The 20,945-nt window shown below is 36.5% G+C and overlaps 1 protein-coding gene across 3 annotated transcripts; it reads right to left on the bottom strand.

Annotated features, from left to right (window-relative positions):
• Positions 1-1,255: 1,255 nt before the first annotated feature.
• Positions 1,256-19,536, bottom strand: LOC107750352 (RING finger protein 44). 3 transcript variants are annotated; one of them, XM_016565702.1, is made up of 12 exons: positions 19,240-19,536; positions 14,213-14,414; positions 13,908-14,127; positions 12,673-12,792; positions 11,548-11,718; positions 8,802-8,963; positions 6,985-7,094; positions 6,716-6,803; positions 6,239-6,360; positions 6,058-6,157; positions 4,870-5,113; positions 1,256-4,524 (listed from the first exon to the last, which is right to left on the bottom strand). In XM_016565702.1, exons 2-11 carry the CDS (start codon positions 14,317-14,319, stop codon positions 5,051-5,053), a joined length of 1,263 nt encoding a protein of 420 aa, XP_016421188.1. In that variant the 5' UTR covers positions 14,320-14,414; positions 19,240-19,536; the 3' UTR covers positions 1,256-4,524; positions 4,870-5,050. The 3 variants fall into 3 exon arrangements, with proteins under 3 accessions (XP_016421188.1, XP_016421185.1, XP_016421186.1); XM_016565699.1 differs by having other exon boundaries at positions 12,625-12,792; XM_016565700.1 differs by lacking the exon at positions 19,240-19,536 and adding an exon at positions 16,121-16,599 and having other exon boundaries at positions 12,625-12,792.
• Positions 19,537-20,945: the final 1,409 nt, after the last annotated feature.

Consider the following 20,945-nt stretch of genomic DNA (forward strand, 5'->3'; position numbering starts at 1 on the left):
ACATTTTCACAGTATTTTAATGCAGAAAACATGTATAGTATTTATATACCATGGTAGTATGTTATACTGCCATTATTCTGACTGTAATTAATAAATCATGTCCACATTGCTTGGTTTTATATTACTGTATCATAGCAATTAACACTGAGAATATGAATTGATAATAATGTCTCAATGCAAAAAAGAAATATTAAAATATATAAATAGGGATGCATTGATATTCTAGCCAATACGATAATATCTGTATGACCAATAAATGGCTGATATTTTAAATATATACTTTAAATGTTTTTGTACGATAGAAGTGAATCATTATAATGTATGATAATATTGCATGAATGTTCATTTTGAAATCTGCTATAGAAAAAGCACACAGAAACAAGACCAATGAATTTGAATTATTTTTGGTAATGTTCCAGAGAGTTGTGTGTGTGTGTGATCTGAAATTCTTGTTTTTCCAAGAAAAGAAATCTATGGCTGTCCTAAATCATACTAAAACAATGTCTAATTTCTTCCTAAAACAAATTTAACAACAAAAGAGGCAGATACTGACCTATAACTGATATGGTGGCAATGTGAGTAATGTTTTATACAAAACATATTATAGAACTTGCTCAGAGTAGTGCACTATTTTTGACAGGAATGAAAACAAGGCTGTGAGTGACAGAAATACAGTGCGTTCAATGGATTGTCCTGTTTAACAAAGTAACGATTGTTCAGATGGCCATTGAAAAGACAGCCTTGTTTACATCCACATTCAATTCAATATGCCATCTAATCTGATTAAGGTTTATTGCTTTGGATTAAATGGGGAAAATGACCTGAACAATCTTTATGAGATTCACCTTTGAACTCTATTGAGAGACAGAAACCTTCAGACAAGTAACTGAACTGCAACACATCTGTATTGCGCAATACGTTTAAAGCAGTGATTACTTTAGTCAGTGTAGTATGAGTATACATCACACATTTATTAGTGAACAACCCTCTCCAATCAGCCACAATTAAAAAAAATATGATTGCACTACTCAGTAAAGCAGAACTAGCTACTTTCATTTAAAAAAAGTATAAATCTTAAAAATTTCAATCAGTATACAGATGTATTTATAATACACTATAACTAGTTATATGTTAAATGCTACAAACAATGATTCCAATGGAATGAAAAAATTATAGCAATACGAACCATTTCCTATATATAATATATATATATTAGCTTTTTTATTTCATTTTTTTTATTATTTTTTTTTTTTTTCAAATACAAACATGGCAAAAATGAGGTAACTGTAAATGTGCAAGTACCAAAGCAAAAAATCTTCCTAACACAGAACACATGCCCCTGGCCCTGTTGTTGGCTGGGTAGTCTGGAGTTCAGGCAATGACTGACCCCTAAAGGCCAGGAGGAGAATAGAACAGTAAACAATCCACTATCCCACCACAGCAAGAAATCATTGGTAAACAATCAGTGGCATCTATGGAGCAATCAACAAATCACAAATCCTAAAGTATTTAGCTGCTTATTGGAACACAATTTTCCACCACACAAGCTGTGAGATTATTTATTAGTTGAATCACAGAAAGACTACAAGATTCTATTTATCATCATAACTCATAGGTTTTTTTTTCTTTTTCTTTCTCTTTAGTAATTCAATACAGGTAACACTGAGGTTTTCAAGGAATCTTGGTTATTATGAAAAATTCCTTTATAAATCTAAATAATGATATATTAGAAATAGCCCACAGCCGGTTACCCCAAGCAAAAGTGCTTGCGTGTATATCAACAACTTATTTTTAAACCATAACAGTTACAGATGCTCAAGGTAGAGAGAACCGTACAACAGGTACATATATTTCTGACCGTTTTGGTGAATGAGTGATAACACCGTGTTTTTTAACCCACACAAAACCTCCTACTACTTCGATTTAAGGCAGATGTATTGAATCTGATCACTCGGGCAGTAAAATAATAATATCCTTTAAAACGGTCTACCAGCACATACAAGTAAAGCTAAATAGTTTTCTTTCTTTTTTCTGTTTGTTTTCTTAATTGAAACCCCTGTTGATAATGTTATTAACTGTTTCTGACCACCATGAGGGTACTAGTAGCACTGCATGCTGTATGAATAGAGACCCATAACAAACTATTGCATTCTCTTATGTGAATGTAGCGTTACACCTAAATATAGAATGAATATCTAGCACCTTTTTACTATATGGCTTTCCATTATCTAGATTCCAGGCAAGTGTGTCAGTAACTGAGGCAACAATAGAAGCACAAATGTGGTGAGGAGCCTATCAAATCACATTTTTCCGCTTCAAAAAGCCACTGTCTTCCCACTGGCATCAAGCTTAACGTTGTTATTTTAAACATCCTATATTATTAGCCTTTAATTTTTTTCTTCTTCTTTTGCAAGTACAAGCACAATAAAATATTGTAGTCATTCGGTTCTATTACAAATGTGTGCAGTACAGTGCATGGCAGTTATCAGCTGAGCAGAAAGTCCCCTACACCCAGAACCCAAGCCAACTAGATCTACCTAAAAACCAGTTGGGACCTGGTTAGACACGCATGCATATTGTGCACAATTAAATACTTGCCCACCCCTGTCTAGATATCTTTCACTGAAAATACAGATTTCATTTTTTGACTTTTTTTCTTTTTTTTTTTGAATCCTTAAATCATGCAAACACTGTAAGAATAGTCTTGGAAGTGGTCTAGGTAGGACAGTGTGCACCGTGGCACGTTTTTCAACGGGATTACAACCTTTATGTGTGGTTCAAGTACAAGAACACGGCAAAACGCAACGGCTGGAAAACAGGTTCGAGTAACATACGCTAATGATCGGCTGCAGTGACGAAAAGCCTATTCTCACTCGATACAACATGTCACTTCATCTTTTTTTTTTCTTTGCATGCCAGTCTTATAATGGAATAATATTCACCACTATTTATAAAAGGAATATTAGTTCAGTTGATTACATTTAAAATATGCATGGCCTGAGGAAAACAACCCAGAATACCCAAATATATCTCCATGGCGTCAATCCAATTTGAAATGGACTGTTTTCCTTTATTTTTCAATTACAGAGAGGCCCTGAGTGATTTTTTCCCCCCATTATACTCAAAATATATGCCAGTGAACAGATATGTATACATAGATTACTTATCAAAAGTGTGGATTAAATTCATTACAATGGCTTTTTTTAAAACCTGGCACGCAAACACAAGATACTCACATTCTCTTAAGAGAGTCCCTTTACCCGAGAAAGCCAGTGTGTCTATTGAGTTACAATGACTATTCAGTGGACAAACGACTCATGAATATATATATTTAAAAGTCCTATAATTAAAGTACTTAGGGAACCAAAAAAAAAACAAATAGTTCATAGTTTTCCCCCGAACAACGTTCAGGTTTGTTTTTGGAATCGAGTGAACCACGAGTTAAGCGTTTTACAGTGCATTTTTTTCTTTAAACGACCCTAACGCTCCGTCTCTGCCGTTTCGAATCCTATCCGGGATCTTCGTGGAACGACTAGTCAACTGTCACACAGGAGAGGGCGTAACTAGAAATACAGAGGGTTTCAACATTCTTTTGTCTTAAAAACAAGACGATAATTTGCAACCTTTCACACCAAGGCTATGCATACAATGTTTTTTTTTTTCGTTCTTTCACATCACTTTACACGGTGAACATGGCCTGAGACCTGACAACCGGAGGCAAACTAAAATGCGCTAAAGATGTTTTAGCATTCCGACCGAATCCTTCACAAACTCTCGCGAATGAAGAAATAAATAACACCACTTAAAAAAAAAAACGCATACTTTTAAAAGAGGAACTGACAAAGGATGTCTGAGGATTAGTAACAGGTTTGTGCTTGTCAAGGTCTTGAGAAGGCAGAGCTAAAATCTTGTAGAGTATATTGATTATTTGGCTCACGAATGAGGAAAAACAAAAAGCCTAGTCCTCCAAAATCAGGTCAAACGTTGCGTTCACTTCACACACTCATTGCACGTATTGCTTTCCGCAAAGTGTTCCACCCTTTCCCAAAAAGTCATTCTGGACAGGCGAATGCGAGCTCCTCGGCCTCCGGACGTGAGAATGGCGAGACGGAGGCCGTCCGATGTTCCTCTTGTGGCTGAAATGCGGTGGATCTCGTAAATTCAAATATTGCTAGTCTAAAAGAACAGTCAGCGCGAGGCCTGTGAGATGTTCTCCTGGATCTAGCGGAGTGTGAGGGAGCGGAATCCAGAATCGATGGGGGTTGTGCAGTGCAGCCAGGTGGAAGCTGGCAGAGGCAGTGTGCTGTCCTCGTCCCTGTGTTCTCATGGGCCAGTCCGATTGGCCTCGCCAGCAAACAGCAAAAGCGAAAAAACGCTACAGCTTCCTCAATGTCTCTACGACTGTGGTGAAAGCCCAGCGGGAGTTTTCCCGATGGATTCACGGCTGTCGTTTCGCAGTCCTTTTTGTCTACGTTTCCCTCTTTAACCTCAGGCCTTGGAACTCTGAACCACTGAAAGTCACACCTTCACAACAGCATTCGCAGATAAAAGAGAATCGGGATTAAGATATTCAAATGATCAATACATTATTGCAAAACATAGATTATTAACAAGTCCCTCAGCCCGTCACTTATACAGGCATGCATCTATGATGGTTGTTCACCGGCGGAGCGGCAGCGTCCTACGGACTCGTCTGATTGCACAGTAAAGCCAAAAACCACCATCATCCAGGCCCACTCCCCCAGTCCCTAACGACGCTGAAGCACGATTTTAATTATCTGTGATCAAACAACTAGAGAATATTCAATTGTGTAAACAAATATGCCAACACAACACGTATTACAGGTCAGTAGCTTTCATGAACCTCACACAATGACGAACAGCAGAGGTCAAACAGGTTCCGTACAAATTCCAAGATTGCTTATTGTAGAGGTGGGGTTGGGAGCGGGGTGGGGGGTAGATTTGCGTTTGGCTGGAGATCAGGTGTCCCCACTCACAGAACACACTCAAGGATTTGTGCCGTTTTCCAGTGAAGAACAAAAACCTGAACTCATTCCACATTGCGGTGAACTTCAGACGCGTCGGCTCGACAGATTGGACAGGTGCGATTGGCCTGCAAGACATGTTACGGATTAATTTCTACAAGCCAGAGATGTTTCCATACATTATTGATGGATCTATACATCGCCTGCCTATGCAATTAAAGACAGCATTAAAAACAAATGTCTTCATTTTTTCTTGAGCACCAAATCAGTATATTAGAATGACTTCTGAAAGATCATGTGACACTGAAGACTGGAGGAATGATGCTGAAAATTCAGCTTTGCCGTTACAGGAATAAATTACGTTTAAAATATATTCAAATAGAAAACAGTTGTTTAAAATTTTAATAATGTCACAATATGTGACCCTGGACCACAAAACCAGTCAAAAGGGTCAATTTTTTTAAATTGATATTTAGCATCTGAAAGCTGAATAAATAAGCTTTCAGTTGATGTATGGTTTGTTAGGATAGGACAATATTTGGCGGAGATAAAACTATTTGAAACTAATCTGGAATCTGAGGGTACAAAAGAATCTAAATATTGAGAAAATCGCTTTTAAATTTGTCCAAATGAAGTTCTTAGCAACGCATATTACTAACCAAAAATTAAGTTTTGATAATATTTACGATAAAAAATTTACAAAATATCTTCATGGAACATGATCTTTACTTAATATCCTAATGATTTTTGGCATAAAATAAATTTTTTTATTTTGTATTGTTGGCTATTGCTACAAATATATCCGTGCTACTTATGACTGGTTTTGTGGTCCAGGGTCACATATTATTGTTTTTACTGTATTTTTGATCAAATAAATGCAACACTGATTAGCATAAGAGACATCATTGTAAAATGTTCAAAAATCTTACTGATCTCATACTTTTAAACAATAGTCTACATAAGCATTTTGTAGACCGTAAGCCACTTAAAACCTGTATCGGTCGAACACTAATATTTACAGGGTTTCGCCGTTAGTTATTGCCGGTTTTGTGCATTAAAACATAATTCTTACCTTTAACCACTTGTCCACACATTTTGCATGAAATTCGTGGTTGCAGGGTAATACTCGAAGTAGCTGCCTTGACTCAAAATCACAAAAGCATACAACGCATCTGTAAGAAAATTAAATACAATGCATCATCAATACCAAGTCACAATCAAACCTTCAAGATTACATAACCGAGGGCACTTACAGAGTCTGTTCAGATTGGTGGTTTTCTAAACTGAACCTGTAGGACGGAAGTTGCTCTATATCAGCTTTCGTTAGTCCTCGGGGTTTCGCTTCTCCGAGTCTCTCAGCAAGGTTTAATAACGCCTGAAAGAAAAATCACAGGTGTTCAAAACTCTTCACCCAAACCGTAACAAGATAATGACATTATCTCTGTTACAAAATTAGCTTTAATTCTATAAAGCTAACCTTTTTCAACTTTGTTGCATCACTGCACATGCCCACAGAGTCATTCTTATTGAAAACAAATGACTTTTAGTTGCAAATATGTGTGTACAAACGTTAGAAGTTAGCTAGCTACAGACAGTAGATGGTGAGGCAGTTCACTAGGTTTTGGAACAGACATTACGTGAAAACCATCAAAGGCTTATTTTTGACAAGTCAGGTTATATAAACAGTAGGGCAACTCCATCACCCACCCTGGGAAAGATTTTCTATTTACCTCATAGTTTTCCATCTCCACATCATCTACATCCAAGTCCAGACTGATAGCAGGACCCACAGCAGTTGGAGGCACAGGAAGCATCGAGCTGTTTTCAGGTCACAAACACATAAATCGTTAACATACACACCTTTTGTGTCACTATAGTAGAAAAATATCACAAAGGCTTTATAAAATCAGAACCGTCCAATGTCCATTATTAGAATATTAAACATTCACAAAGCAAAATGCATTTGATTTGTATTATAAAGAGTAGAAGAGACTCTCACAGGAAGTATGGTAAGAAGCCAGGGTAGTAGGGCGGTGGAGGGGGAGGCAGAGGCTGCTGTAATCGATACCTCTGTCCAGTTATACGCCTCGGCAGCATGTGCGGATATGGCTAAGGAAACAGACGACAACACATGAGGAAAACCTTTTGAATTATTATTATTCATTTAGCAAATCTCATCCAAAGCTACTTTGGCAGGATTTATACTACAAGAACAATCCCCCTGGAGGAACCTGAGACTAAAGATGAAGTGTGCGAAATACACTCCCTTATTCATGTTTACTATGCAAAGTGGGCCAGACATAAGCCACCTGTGGGTTGATTTCCTGAAAAGAGTAAAACTGTGGCTATTTGGTAATTGATTAATATTATCCAATAGGGTGAGCATACGTCCACCTTTTCCCGGACATGTCCTGGCCGGGATTTCTAATTGGTTTTCCTATTGTTTTCGTACTTGATTCAAAAGTAGTTTGACCAATAGCATGCAGGCATTGTACATAATCAACCAATCATGGCATGTAAGCAGGTGGGATCTACAGAGAAAACTGTCAAGGCAATGCAAATATGCGTACTGTATATATAATATTATGAGCACTGTAGAGAGCATTTTAGTCAGAAAACAAAGCCAAAACCAGGCCAATTTAGGAAAAAAAGGGAAAATTAAGATGTATTATCCTATAGCCTGTGCATTTTAAATAACATCAATAGAAAGGCAAAGTAGGTTGATTCCAGGTGGTTACTTTTACCATTTAACCATCCACAATAAGACCAGGAACATACATTAAGTACATAAATTGGGCCAACTTTGCTTTTATGTTGACCAAACTAGGCACAGTCTTTCAACCTGTCCTGACTCGGGTTGTGCTGTATATTCTAACTGAATGGACCAACAGTTTTTGATAAAAATTGCCCATTTCCCATAGGCTTATACTGACCATTTTCTTTCTAAAGCTTTGAGTTATGGTTACCATTTCAGCACATCTTTCTGACTTAGTAAGCATAATTTTACCTAATTGGTTGAACTTACTGTTTTTCTGTAGCACACAATCAAAAATCCCATATTTCTCCAAGTGTCAACTGTCAGTTCAACTGTCAAACGGTTCAATTGTAAACACAAAGCTACATAACTTGAATATATTGCGTATAGGCCAACATTAAACAAATAATTTTTTTAACTTCTTGTTATCTGACAATGCTTTGTTTAGCCAAAATCCCCCCCAAAAAACATTTTAAATTACTATTCACCATTATTTGACACTAGTAGTACTACTGCAAACTTTAACTTTGCTTTCTGGAATTTTTACCTATTTTTGTCATGTCAAACCAGACCTATAACCACTATTCAACACCAGTAAACCTTCACTGTTCTCTACATTAAAGGGGTCATATGATGCTTTTTTAAAGATCATTATTTTGTGTATTTGGTGTAACAGAATATGTTGACATGCTTTAATGTTCAAAAAACACATTATTTTTCAAATACTGTACATACTGTACGGTCCTCTATGCCCCGCCTCTCTCAAACGCTTCGTTTTCTACAAAGCCCCCTCCTTTAACTTTGATAAAGAATATCTCTTTGGTTTTGAGACTTTAGTCTTTGCAACTTCAGGGATCTTATCTATGCACAATCAGCTTGTAACACTCCAAAGAGAAAGGAAAACTTGAAATCGCATCATATGACCCCTTTAAGAGCATATGTTTTCCTTAATGTTATTACCTGTTTATGCAAATGCTGCTCATTTTAATCAGTATATCAATTTTGACTTGATTACAGTGATTTCTATGCTTTGTTGACATTCAAAAGCAAAGACATCTCACCACTCCGTAGGGTAGCTCTTGATGGAGGGGCTCCTGGGGGAGGTACTGGAGGGGGACGGAGGGGGTCATTGCTGGTGGATGGTGGGCCGGAGGATAAGAGAATGTTCCTAACGGATGCTGGTCTCCTCGCAGATCCACTTCATTCTCCACCCTCTGCAGAGGCTGAACACACATGTATAAAAGTCATATCTCTAGCATACGATTACGACTATTAATACCATAAAATCATGTGCTATTTTAGAAAGAATTCATTTTGTCGCAGCAGTTTAACACTGTTTTTTTTATTATTATTTATTAAGATCACAATCAGTTGTGGGGACTAATCTGTCACTCATGACTAATTGTTTTCTCTAGATTGTAATGGGATTGCTTTACTAATAAGACTGTCTGAACTGTAATTACATTACTGTTGTGCACTACACTCAACACTGGGAATAATAAACTGGCTCATCCAATCACATAAATGCATATATGGTTTCGAGTCTTGTTTTTAAATAAGTATGACATAATGTGAACATTATTAAGAAAAAAATCTTTGGTTTGTATCTGTCAGGTAAGAAACTCATCTAATTATAAATAATCAAAAGAGTGAAGAATCAAAACTCAAGTGACATTGTTTTATTATATAAAAGAACAGCACTACTACTACTAAATAAATGTTTTATGTTGAATTACCACCAAAAGAAACTATTCACTACATTTTTTTTTAATGAAAAGCACTATGACTACTTAAGTGTTTTTGTGATGAATTTCCTGTAAAAATTATTTTATCACTACTTTTACAACTTAATATAAAATTACTCATGCAAAGATGATTTTGGTCATGCCACCCACCTATGTTGTCAACATAACTTACGTGAAATGCACAAAAAAAAAAGCTTTTTTCTGTAATTAAAAAAACAAATTATAAGAAAATAATATTTAATATATATTTACGTATTTTAATTATAGGGGGAAAAAAGAGAAAAAAATATATATATAAATAAATAAATAAATAAATAAATATATATATATATATATATAGGGCCAGGTAGGTTTGGACAGCTTTTTTCCCTTAATAAATGAAATTATCATTTAAAAACTACATTTTGTATTTACTTGCATTATCTTTGCGTAATATTAAAATTGGTTTGATGATCTGAATCTTTTAAGTGTGACAAATATGCAAAAAAGAAAAAAAACAGGAAGGGGGCAAAAACCTTTTCACGGCACTGTATATATACACACACACACACACACACACACACACACACATATTAGGGATATGCCGGTATCAAATTTTCATGTTGCGATTATTGCTCATGCTTTTATCACGGTATACGGTATTATCACGATATTGAAATTTAGTTGCAAAAAAGTGTTGTCATAATACAGTATAACAGGTTTATTAACTTTTTTCTTATAACAAAAATAACTGAACATTTAAATACAATAAAGCAATACACAAAAAATGTATAAAGTAAAAAATTTTACACAGATTAAAGTGCAAAAGAATTGTAAAGACCAATAGGCATCACTCAGAGTTGCCAAGTCCGCGTATTATACGCGACTTTCGGCTTCTTTTTTTGTAAAGTTGCGTGAAAAAATCCAGAGTTGCGGGTTGTGGTTTTTTGGGCTTATTTTAAAAAAATATGGTTGCTTGTTAGGGAAATCTGACTAGCAACTTCATTACTTTATTTATGTTCGTATTTTTTACCAGTATGTGTGTTCCCTGGGAATTGAACCCACGGCCTTTTGTGCTGCTAACGCAATGCTCTACCACTGAGCCACAGGAACACATAAATATGTGGCTATATTACAGCTCCCCTTTGAAGCTCTTGTGTTTTTCTCCTTTTCCATCTCGCCAATCCTATTTTGCTCACAGGTGATTGGAGATGAGTTTTGTTCCTGTTTTGTTGCAAATATAATATATATTTAATAAATAATATATTTAATATAAATAAATTATATAATAAATAATATTGATGATAATAAATCATCAAAAAATACTGGGCTTGTTTTTAAATCTGCGGTTGCTTATTTGTCTCACGAGAGTTGGCAACAGTGGTATCACTTTACAATAAGATCTCATTAGTTAACCTTAGTTAATGAATTAACATTCACAATGAGCAATAGCTACATTTGCTACAGAAGTTATTAATCTTTGTTATGTTAGCTCATTAAATAACAGCTGCAACTCTGGATTTTAACAACGTGTTATTAAATATTGGAATTACGTAAGATTAACAAATGTTTAGAAGAATTGTTCATTGGCAGTTTATGTTAACTAATGAATTTACTAATGTTAACTAATGAAGCCCTAATGTAAAGTGTGACCGAACAATAAAGAATCAAAACACTTTCAAACAGTATCTAGGGCATGTTGTAGTCCAGATTAAAATGTAAAAAAGTTTGAAAATAAATAGCCTATTAAGTCTAAATATTTAAGCATTTGGCGCTTTGATGAACACCATAGTGCATACACAAATCTGAATGCTGTTTAAATAATTTAAACATGTTTCAGAAACAGAAAGTAGTGCAGCTGCTTTGTTTACAGGGTTTTCCGGGCTGCGTTTCTGCTGTTCAGTGCCATCTGCTGTCGGAGAGTGAATGTGCGCTTTCATGTGCTTCTCATGCATGCTTGTTTACATCAGAGAGGGCATGCGTCTTTAACGCAGCATACAGCTGTGTTGTGCATTGTGACCAGTTTGTGGGAAAAGTATTCTTAAAATGCATGCATTCAAAAGATTTTATGATCTGCACTCACCATGCGCGGATGCTGGGGCTGTATGGGGACAAACTGGTTGAGTGGAGGCAGATGAGGCTGGTGGGGCGGCACTGGTGGGCTGGGGTGCAGGATAAAATGCTCACTGGAGATCAATGGTGGAAATGCCTGATAGGACACAGGCAGGTGCTGCATGGTGCAGGCCTGAATGAGCTGCAGACAGACAGACAGAAAGAGAAATAACAGACAACAAAGTGTCACTAACACACAAGACACACATTCATGAAGAAAGTGTATGGGCATTTGAATACTGAATTGCTGTGCAGTTTAAGAAATTACTGTTAATACTGGGAAAGCATACTCTGGAGTAAAGCACATCTAACGTTTTCACTATTCTGCACTATTTAGGAATCTGATAAACCATTTCTAAAGCATGGGGAAAACTTTGGGGGAAAAAAGTAATACATTTTTCTTTTATTGTTTTCTTTTTGTATAAACATTTAATATAATAGGAATAATAAAAGCAATAATAATCAAAATAATATTAATATATAACTATATACATTTATACAACTTCATTATTAAGCATATATAATGCAAAGAAGACTGAAAATACATATAGCCCTATTATAAAGCCCTGCACAAGACACTTTGAACTGTACATCACTGTGGCCACAAAAAATACAGGTGGGTATGTTGACACAAACGCAATGACTTGAGCAGATGGTACAATTAGCACAAAGTACACCTTTGCTATCCATGTCAAAGATAAAATACCCCAGACACTCGCAGTGGCAATACAAACTAAAATTAAGGGGGGTTGCACATTGCCCCTTAAAAGTTGCATCACAAAAAGGCCATTACACATTCTAGAGACACAGGAAAAGTCTGCATGAAAATCAAAAAGTGAAATGTAACTGTTTACCTATGCCTAATGTGTAAGCATGAGAGGGACATACAAAACAACACTCATAATAGAGTATCTTTGGCTAAGAGGTGGGCATGATGGCTGCCTGGGACATACATACATTGGCTAAAGTAAAGCTGGAGCGATGGGACATGTTAGGTGTGCTCTACACAAACTTCACTGACATTCCAGCTCTTCCTTTTCAAACTCACTGGAGGAGGAAGGCAGCAGAGCAGAGAGAGCTGTCCACTGAACATTACCGAGCATGCTGGGAGCTGCTGAGCATTGCAGGCTGGGATAGGTTGCCCGGTGTGGATGGGAAAACCATGGGTCGTCACCGTGGTAACTGTGTAAGATATCGGAACTGATCCTTGATGCATCTTGAAGGACAACACAAAAAGTTTAGGTTATTTGTAAAAAAAAAAGCTATTCATAATTACAGTCTACACATAGCACTTTCACATCAAAGCCTGAGTAATACAATTATTGTCTATATGCTAGTGGTCTCAAACTACCAGCTTCTGCTTAAATTTGATTCATGAATCAAGTTTCATGCTCTGCAGCTTGGTTTAGGGTCCGGACCGGATTTAGGATTTTTTTTTAAATAATTTTTCTAAATGTATTTATTTTTTTATTTATTAAAAGGCCTAAAATGCAAATTGCCCAAATGTAGCCCAACTAACAATGAAACTTGAAATTTATATTTATTTATATATTTAAATTAAAACATTTTTTTAATATTTATTAAAGGCCTGAAACACAAATATAAAAGCCCAGTTGCCTAAGTAACAATGAAAAATCTGTCAAAAAGTTTGATTTTATAGTTTTTATACAATTAAATGTTTTTATTTTCATAAATTTTCTTAATTTATTTTTATATTTATTGAAGGCCTGAAACACAAACATAAAAGCCCAATTGTCGCCTAAGTAACAATAAAAATCTGTCAAAATGTGATTTTATAGTTTTAATTAATACATTTATACCTTTTATAAAAAAAATATATATTTTTATAATCAAGGCCTGAAAACCCAATTGTAGCCTAAGTAACAATGAAATATACATTAAAAATTATTTTATAGTGTTTATACATTTAAATTGATATTTATTATACTTTGTACATTTATTTTATACATATTAAAGGACTGAAATGCAAATACTGGCAAAAGTAACTGGCCTAAGTAACAACAACAAAAAATTGTCAATAAATGTATTATTCAAAAAATGTATACATTTACATTTGTATTATATTCATTCAAGGCCTGAGATTAAAATGTAAATGCCCACTTGTAGCCTAAGAAACAGCACAAAAAATTTGATTGTATTGTTATTTTAGTTTATACTGATATTACTTTTTCATAATTTTATTTTTTGTACACTTCTTAAACATAGTGAACATCAAATAGTGCATTATATAAGGAACAGGAAATGAATGCTTCTAGTGGAGAACAACACCTAGATGGAAATGTGTGTTTGAGACCCCTGTTGAACTAATACCTGTTCGTGAAGATCCACCATGATGGAGCTCTGTTGGGGGGGTTGTGTGGCAGTATGCAGCATGCGTGGAGGTGCACCGGTGTGGCTATATTGCCTGGACTCATCTAAAGGAATCTGCTGATGCTGGGAGAAGACAGGGTGGTGGAAGTTCTCATCCTGATGTAGGGAAGTGTGCACAGGAGGTATATCTCGCTGTCCCCACTGACGTCGCACTGGAGGACTAGGACATAAACACACAGATCGTAAGTACATACTCGAGTCGGCATATGATTTTAATGAACTCAAAATGATAATGGCCACCTCACCTTCTCCTGAGGTGCAGAGGTGTGATGCAAGGCTCCCCGAAGACCCTCCTCTGGTTTAAGGGGGCTGTTGATGGCCGCCTACTCACTGCTACTTCCCATGGTCGCATTTGTGACGTCGTACGAACGAGTCACACCTGCCTGGGGTGGGGGGACCAGTAGTGCAAGAGGCACTTGTGTCTAACAGCCTCAGATTGTCAGAACTCTGAAACAAGAAATATGGGTTTTGTGAATTGAATGATGATTTTGAGAAAATCAGCAGAACCCTTTGTAGTCGTTACATGTGCATTTCAACTTATGTTATATTAACTTAATATTACCAAAGTTCTGTCATTATTTACTCACCATCATGTCATTTCAAACCAGTATGCTCTTTTTTTAAATGATTTTTCCCCATACATTGACTGTGAATAGTAACCATGTCTGTCAAGCTCCACAAAGAACACCTTTAAAGTAGCCCTCATAACTTCAGACAGCTTTAAATGAGGAACAGGCTTAACTGCAACTGACTTTGACTGCCAGTGATCAATGTGTTGCATGGGGGAAAAACAATATATAATATAATGCAATATATTATGTTCACAGATCCTTTTGTTCTAGACAGTATAACAAGCAAATGCATGTCAAATGATGTTTGAAAACAAATCATTAGTGAAAATGACTTTCAGTTTGTTTTTCTCCAAGGTGCTTTTTGGAGCTTGTCAGCTGTGGCCACTATATATGTTGTACGGAAAAAAGAAGCCTTTGCATTCTTCAAATTTTCTCCTTTTGTAGACAACTAAAAATCAACAACACACGCAAGCTAACAACACATTTCTGGTGAATTATTCCTTAGTACTACTTTCAATGGAAAAAATACATATAGGTAATTTTCCAAGAAATTAAGACAAAATACGCCAATAATAACCTACTGTAGTGTATTAATTTATGGATTGTGATATTATTTCATTAGACGTAATCTTTGAATTACAAGTAGACTGGGGGAGCTTAAAATACACAAAACCAGACTTTTCAGGGCACAAACATTGAAATGCATCAGAATTAATAACAAAATATATATTTATAAAGATTTCAAATACATTTTATTACATTTCTCTTTTCAAAATCAGTGGAGTGTGCATTAATTCACGCTAGCACGTCTAAACTTCTCATCGTGCTACACATGACATTCAAATGTAGGCTACAGTGCCATGTGTAAAATAAAAAAAAACAAACACCAACAAATCTTCACACACTGGAAGCGTAAACCGTGTTTAATGGAAAGCCTGGGCTGATTTGCCACAAAGAGGGGGGGCTGTAACTTGAACAACAAAAGCGTGGAGGGCCATGTGCTCCCACACAGACAAAGCAATAACAAAGGAGCGCCACCAAACCTCGCCTGCCTCACTTTATCAAAAATAATCACTCAAAAGGGCTTGTGGGTATGATTTAAACATTATTCATGCTTCAGATAAGGACAGTGCACATTTCCCATGAATAAAACACTTATAAGTGTCACCGTGGCCCAGCAGTGGACATCAACAATAGCACAAAGAAGTCGCCAGGCCGAAGTTTTACAGGAGCTCCCGCAAACATCCGCAGTTGCCCTCGTGCTCTTTAAACAGGTTCTCAATGCTACACGGAGGTTGTACATTGCATAAAAATGATTAAACAAATCGCATGCACTTTCCAAGCCCTTAGCTGCTATCGCTAGCATACAGACCGAGCAGATGAAGCCCCAAACAGGAAATGCAGGGATGCACCCCTGACAAAAGACACACGGTTTAGCTTTAACGACACATTAACACAGTCTGCACATCATGCATGCAAACGTCTGAATACATAGAGTGTTCTCGTTTTTATTTTACGTGGAATATGACAGCTTTTTGTCCAATAAGCAAAGTATGATCGCACTAACCGAGCCGAGCTTACTTGTTTTCAATGGCGCTCGAGTTTCCGACTCGTCCACGCGCTGCTTTTAGCCGACTAAAACGATGCAGGATGTCTCGTTTGGTGATTTTACAGACTAATCCAGAAGAAATCGTCCAGGAAAACTAGCAGACGGTCATGGTTAACACAGAGGTATCGGCCGTTTCCTAGTTCACGTCCACGAGTTTGTTGTTGTTGAACAGGCGTTGATCTTCAGCATAGAAAGAAAAACTGCATATTCCTCTGCTGCCTAACATCGGATAACTTAGCTCCAACAAACTTGTTATAGCGTGCACTTGTTGTTTCCTTTAATATTATGTCCGATGCATTCAAACTGGGTTTGATCTGTGACATGGGTGCAGTTCAATATTGTTGTGTGCCTGTAGTCACGCCTTCTTCCTCTAAAAACTACCACGCAAGAGACAGAGACAGCCAGTCACTTTTTAGATGCTGATGTTTGGTCGAATCGCTCCAAGCTGATCCCAACTTTAAGGATGTTTTCACACTTCCTCTTTACTAAAAACAAGCACAGACCCCTTTAAGTGATCCAAAAAGTGAATTGAATCGAAAAGGTACCTAGTTCTTGCATTCACACTCGTGCCTAACATCGGATAACTTAGCTCCAACAAACTTGTTATAGCGTGCACTTGTTGTTTCCTTTAATATTATGTCCGATGCATTCAAACTGGGTTTGATCTGTGACATGGGTGCAGTTCAATATTGTTGTGTGCCTGTAGTCACGCCTTCTTCCTCTAAAAACTACCACGCAAGAGACAGAGACAGCCAGTCACTTTTTAGATGCTGATGTTTGGTCGAATCGCTCCAAGCTGATCCCAACTTTAAGGATGTTTTCACACTTCCTCTTTACTAAAAACAAGCACAGACCCCTTTAAGTGATCCAAAAAGTGAATTGAATCGAAAAGGTACCTAGTTCTTGCATTCACACTCGTTTTGGTTCACTTTAGCTGCAGTCCATTAACAATTTACATTGTTTTTCAAGAAAACAACCAAACTAAAGATTATTACTGAAAATAATTACTTAGTTATGTTTAACACCGCTTAAGAAAAAAATTGCACAGGCCAGAGGTTCATGTAACTGCTTTTTTTATAAAACATATGGATTTACGGATCTTTCACATCAAAATATATTACATATAGTTTTATTTTCTGTAACTTAAAAGAATAAAATTAATGCAATAAAATATATATTTAGGGGCAAATTTCAGCAAATTCAGTCATTATAAAATAATATTACATTATAGTTATGTCATAGTTTAGTATAGTTTAGTAACTTTCATGCAAATGTGAAGCCTGCAGTGCTTTTTTGTTTCCGATGGTTTACTTTCTCCTTTTGGAGCATTCAAATATATGTCAAAATCCATGCAAATCGCTAGATCGCAAAAACCAAACCAAGTGGGAAAACATTAAAAAAAGTACATTTCAGCTCCCAAAAGGGTTTTGCAATCCAACAAATGGAGTCAGATGATTTGTGTTGTACAGAAGTCAAAACATTAAACATAAGCATAGCAGACAGAGCATGTTATCGGTGATGATTTATTACACCACTGACATTCATTTTGAGGTTGCATGGGTAGTCCCAGATAAAGGGGATGTTGTTTGTCACAAGGGATAGGCCTATGTTGCAGTTATCAAACAAGGGTGATGCAACAATCATGTTGTATATTAGAATTCAGCAAGACAGCATCTAATTATTTAATTCCTTTAACACAACGCAATTCACAAGGTAAATATAATCTTAAATCAGTTCAAACAGCATGTCAAACAATCAGAGCAATACTTCAAGAACAAACAAATACAAACGTAAGTCATTGCAAGTGGAAGTCCTTTTCTCCACTTCCTGAACTTCTGATTACCCACAATGATAACTCATAGTTCTCTTAAATGTTTTCTTATAAAAATTGACCATCTCCTATATGTTAATGTTTCATAGCTCTTATAAATGGAATGAAGAAAGAGTCAAATAGAATGTATAGTTTTTACAGAACTGTTAGAGTAATTCACTAAACCACTGCAATATGCAAACGACTATATTATACACAATTTATGTTGCAAATAATGTACAAGTTAAATGTTTCATCATCCTACTACAAAGTTTAACATTTCTTTTTAAAATGTTATTTTACAGTATGATGATGGTGATAATGATTAGAAAATAAAATCGAAGAGTAAGAGTGAAATAGAAATTCTTTACATTTAGAAGTGTTCATGCTTCAGCTGTTTTTGTGATTTTATGTAGCCTATGATACAAAATGTCATTGCAAAGCATTGTTTTAAATTATGGCATAATAACAATTTTATTTATTATTATTATTATTGGTGGTGTTGTTGTTATTATTGTGGACTAAATGAAAAGCAGGAAAGAACATCATGTTGTGGAGCATCTAACTGTGTTCTCTAGCATGTCTCATCCGCCTCTCCATCAGAGACAGTGTGACACAGCCCAGTCTGTTACATAAGCCTTGCGCCAAATGGCGAGCCGGCGGACAGAAACATATATAGGCGTCTGTACTTGAGGGGCGGTCGAAGTAACATCTTTATTCCATGCACTTTCTAGTTCATGAACTGACATCTTAAAAAATACGGATTTGATTTGCTCTAGAATAATGCATCATACAACGCATGAAGCAGACTGTATAAGAACTATGAGGGCAAAGTGTAGCATTTCTTTTTCTTTACAATAATCTGAGTTTAATTCGTCTGAGTACGCATAGGTCAGAATGATTTTTGCAGCATTTTCAAAGGGTCTCTCGACTGGCTTCACTGCAGAGAAAACACCGCAATGTAACCTTCCTTGCTACGGTTTAACTCACGGGAAAATAACTAAAATAAATCAGATTCTAGCGTAACCTGCGCTGCGCGTGCACACGATCACGCACATCCTGAAGCAAGCGCGAGACAAGCAAACCAAGCGGCCCATCCATCCATGCACTTCCAATCCAATGTAAACATTACAGCGTTACAGCAACAAAACAAGGAGGGGCTCAAGGCTTTAGGGGGACAACGCATAAAAACACGCCGATACCTCTGTGCGATGCATTCGAGACCGTGAAAACCCACGGAAATCAACGCCATCAACACGAAGACGCAGGCGCGTGCGTTACCTGCTTGTTAATTTGTGAGCATCTCAGTCGCGGACATTTCTCCTTGTAATCCTGCACATCTCTCCCATATTCGGTGCGGCATGATCCTCAGCTGTTCCTGTTAATGGCACATTCCGTGGATTTCACCACTGAATTGGGAAAAAGGTACAAACTGGAGCTCGAGCGAGGAAAAAAAGGCAGAATATGGCATTACTCTTCGCATCTCGCGCAAAACAACCACTCTCTGAATACATTAGACTTCGGAGAAATCAATGCACTCGGTTGAACCCAGCATCATCCGCCGCCTATTTGCGTGCTTTTGTGACACCCCTATGAGGGGCATTTAGAGGCCGCTGATTTATGGCAAGCCGTTTGAACATCATTCCGTAGAAATAATTTAATGATACTTTTGTGTGCTACTTTGTGGAAACCTGTTTTCACGGGAAGGGGGGCATACTTTTCATAACCTTTGGTTAGCAAGATGGCTGCACTGTTGACAGCAATAAATGAGCAAAACACTTTAGTATCATGGAAAGCTATTAGATCTAAATGTGCAATTCTGAAAAAAAAAAATCAGAATTGTGAGATAAAAAGTCACAATTATCTTTTTATTTTTCAGTCCATGTTGGGGGAAAAAGAATCACAGGAAGTAACCTAGTCTATGAGAAAAAAATTCAGAATTTCGAGATATAAACTCAGAATTGTGAGGGGAAATTACGGTGGCCAAGAGAGCTCAACGCGCTGCAAATAGAAAAAACACCTGCAAATTAAGAAAACAACCTCATCAATTTGTCAACACACGCGCTGCAAATGCTCACAACACAACCAAATAAAGAAACACACTGCAAATAGAAAAAACACCTGCAAATTAAGAAAACAACCTAATCAATTTGCCAACACACGCACTGCAAATGCTCACAACACAGCCCAATAAAGAAATACACTGCAAATAGAAAAAAGCGCATGCAAATTAAGAAAACAACTACATCAATTTGCCAACACACACACTGCAAATGCTCACAACACAACCCAATAAAGAAACGCTCTGCAAATAGAAAAAAGCACCTGCAAATTAAGAAAACAACTTCATCAATTTGACAACACACGCGCTGCAAATACTCACAACACAGCCAAACAAAGAAACGCGCTGCAAATACAATTATTTATTTGGTTGTGTTGTGAACATTTGCAGTGTGTTTCTTTATTTGTTTGCGTTGTGAGAATTTGCAGCACCTCCTGTCAAACTGATGAAGATGTTTTCTTGATTTGCTGTTGCTTTTTCTATTTGCATGTGTTTTCTGAAGTTGCAGCGTGTTTAGCTCTCTCGGCCACCGTAGAAAATAGTCAGAATCTGCAAATCAGATTTTGTTTTCTTCTAAGAACTGCAAGTTTATATATCTGAGAAAATTATAAGGGAAAAAAAGAATTGCAAGAAAAAAGTATGAAAATGTCAGAAAGACTACCATTACATTTATTTGATTTTTTTTATTTATCTGGTGGTGGGGGCTGGCTTCCAAAGCTGCTTATTGTTAGTGAATAACAATTATCCAACTATCTTTTTCAGTGTCACTAACTGTCCATTAAATACTAGTAGGCCTACTTACTGATTGGAAACTAGTATTTCAGTAATTACTATTAATAAGCCACTGTTATACAGTATTGACAAGTATCTATTGAATTAGTGACTATTCATTAGCTTCAACGACCTGTACCTTTCCTAGCAGTCA

Source organism: Sinocyclocheilus rhinocerous, unplaced genomic scaffold, assembly GCF_001515625.1.
Source record: "Sinocyclocheilus rhinocerous isolate Xijiao unplaced genomic scaffold, SAMN03320098_v1.1 scaffold1053, whole genome shotgun sequence".
In the NCBI taxonomy this organism is placed as follows: Eukaryota; Metazoa; Chordata; class Actinopteri; order Cypriniformes; family Cyprinidae; genus Sinocyclocheilus; species Sinocyclocheilus rhinocerous.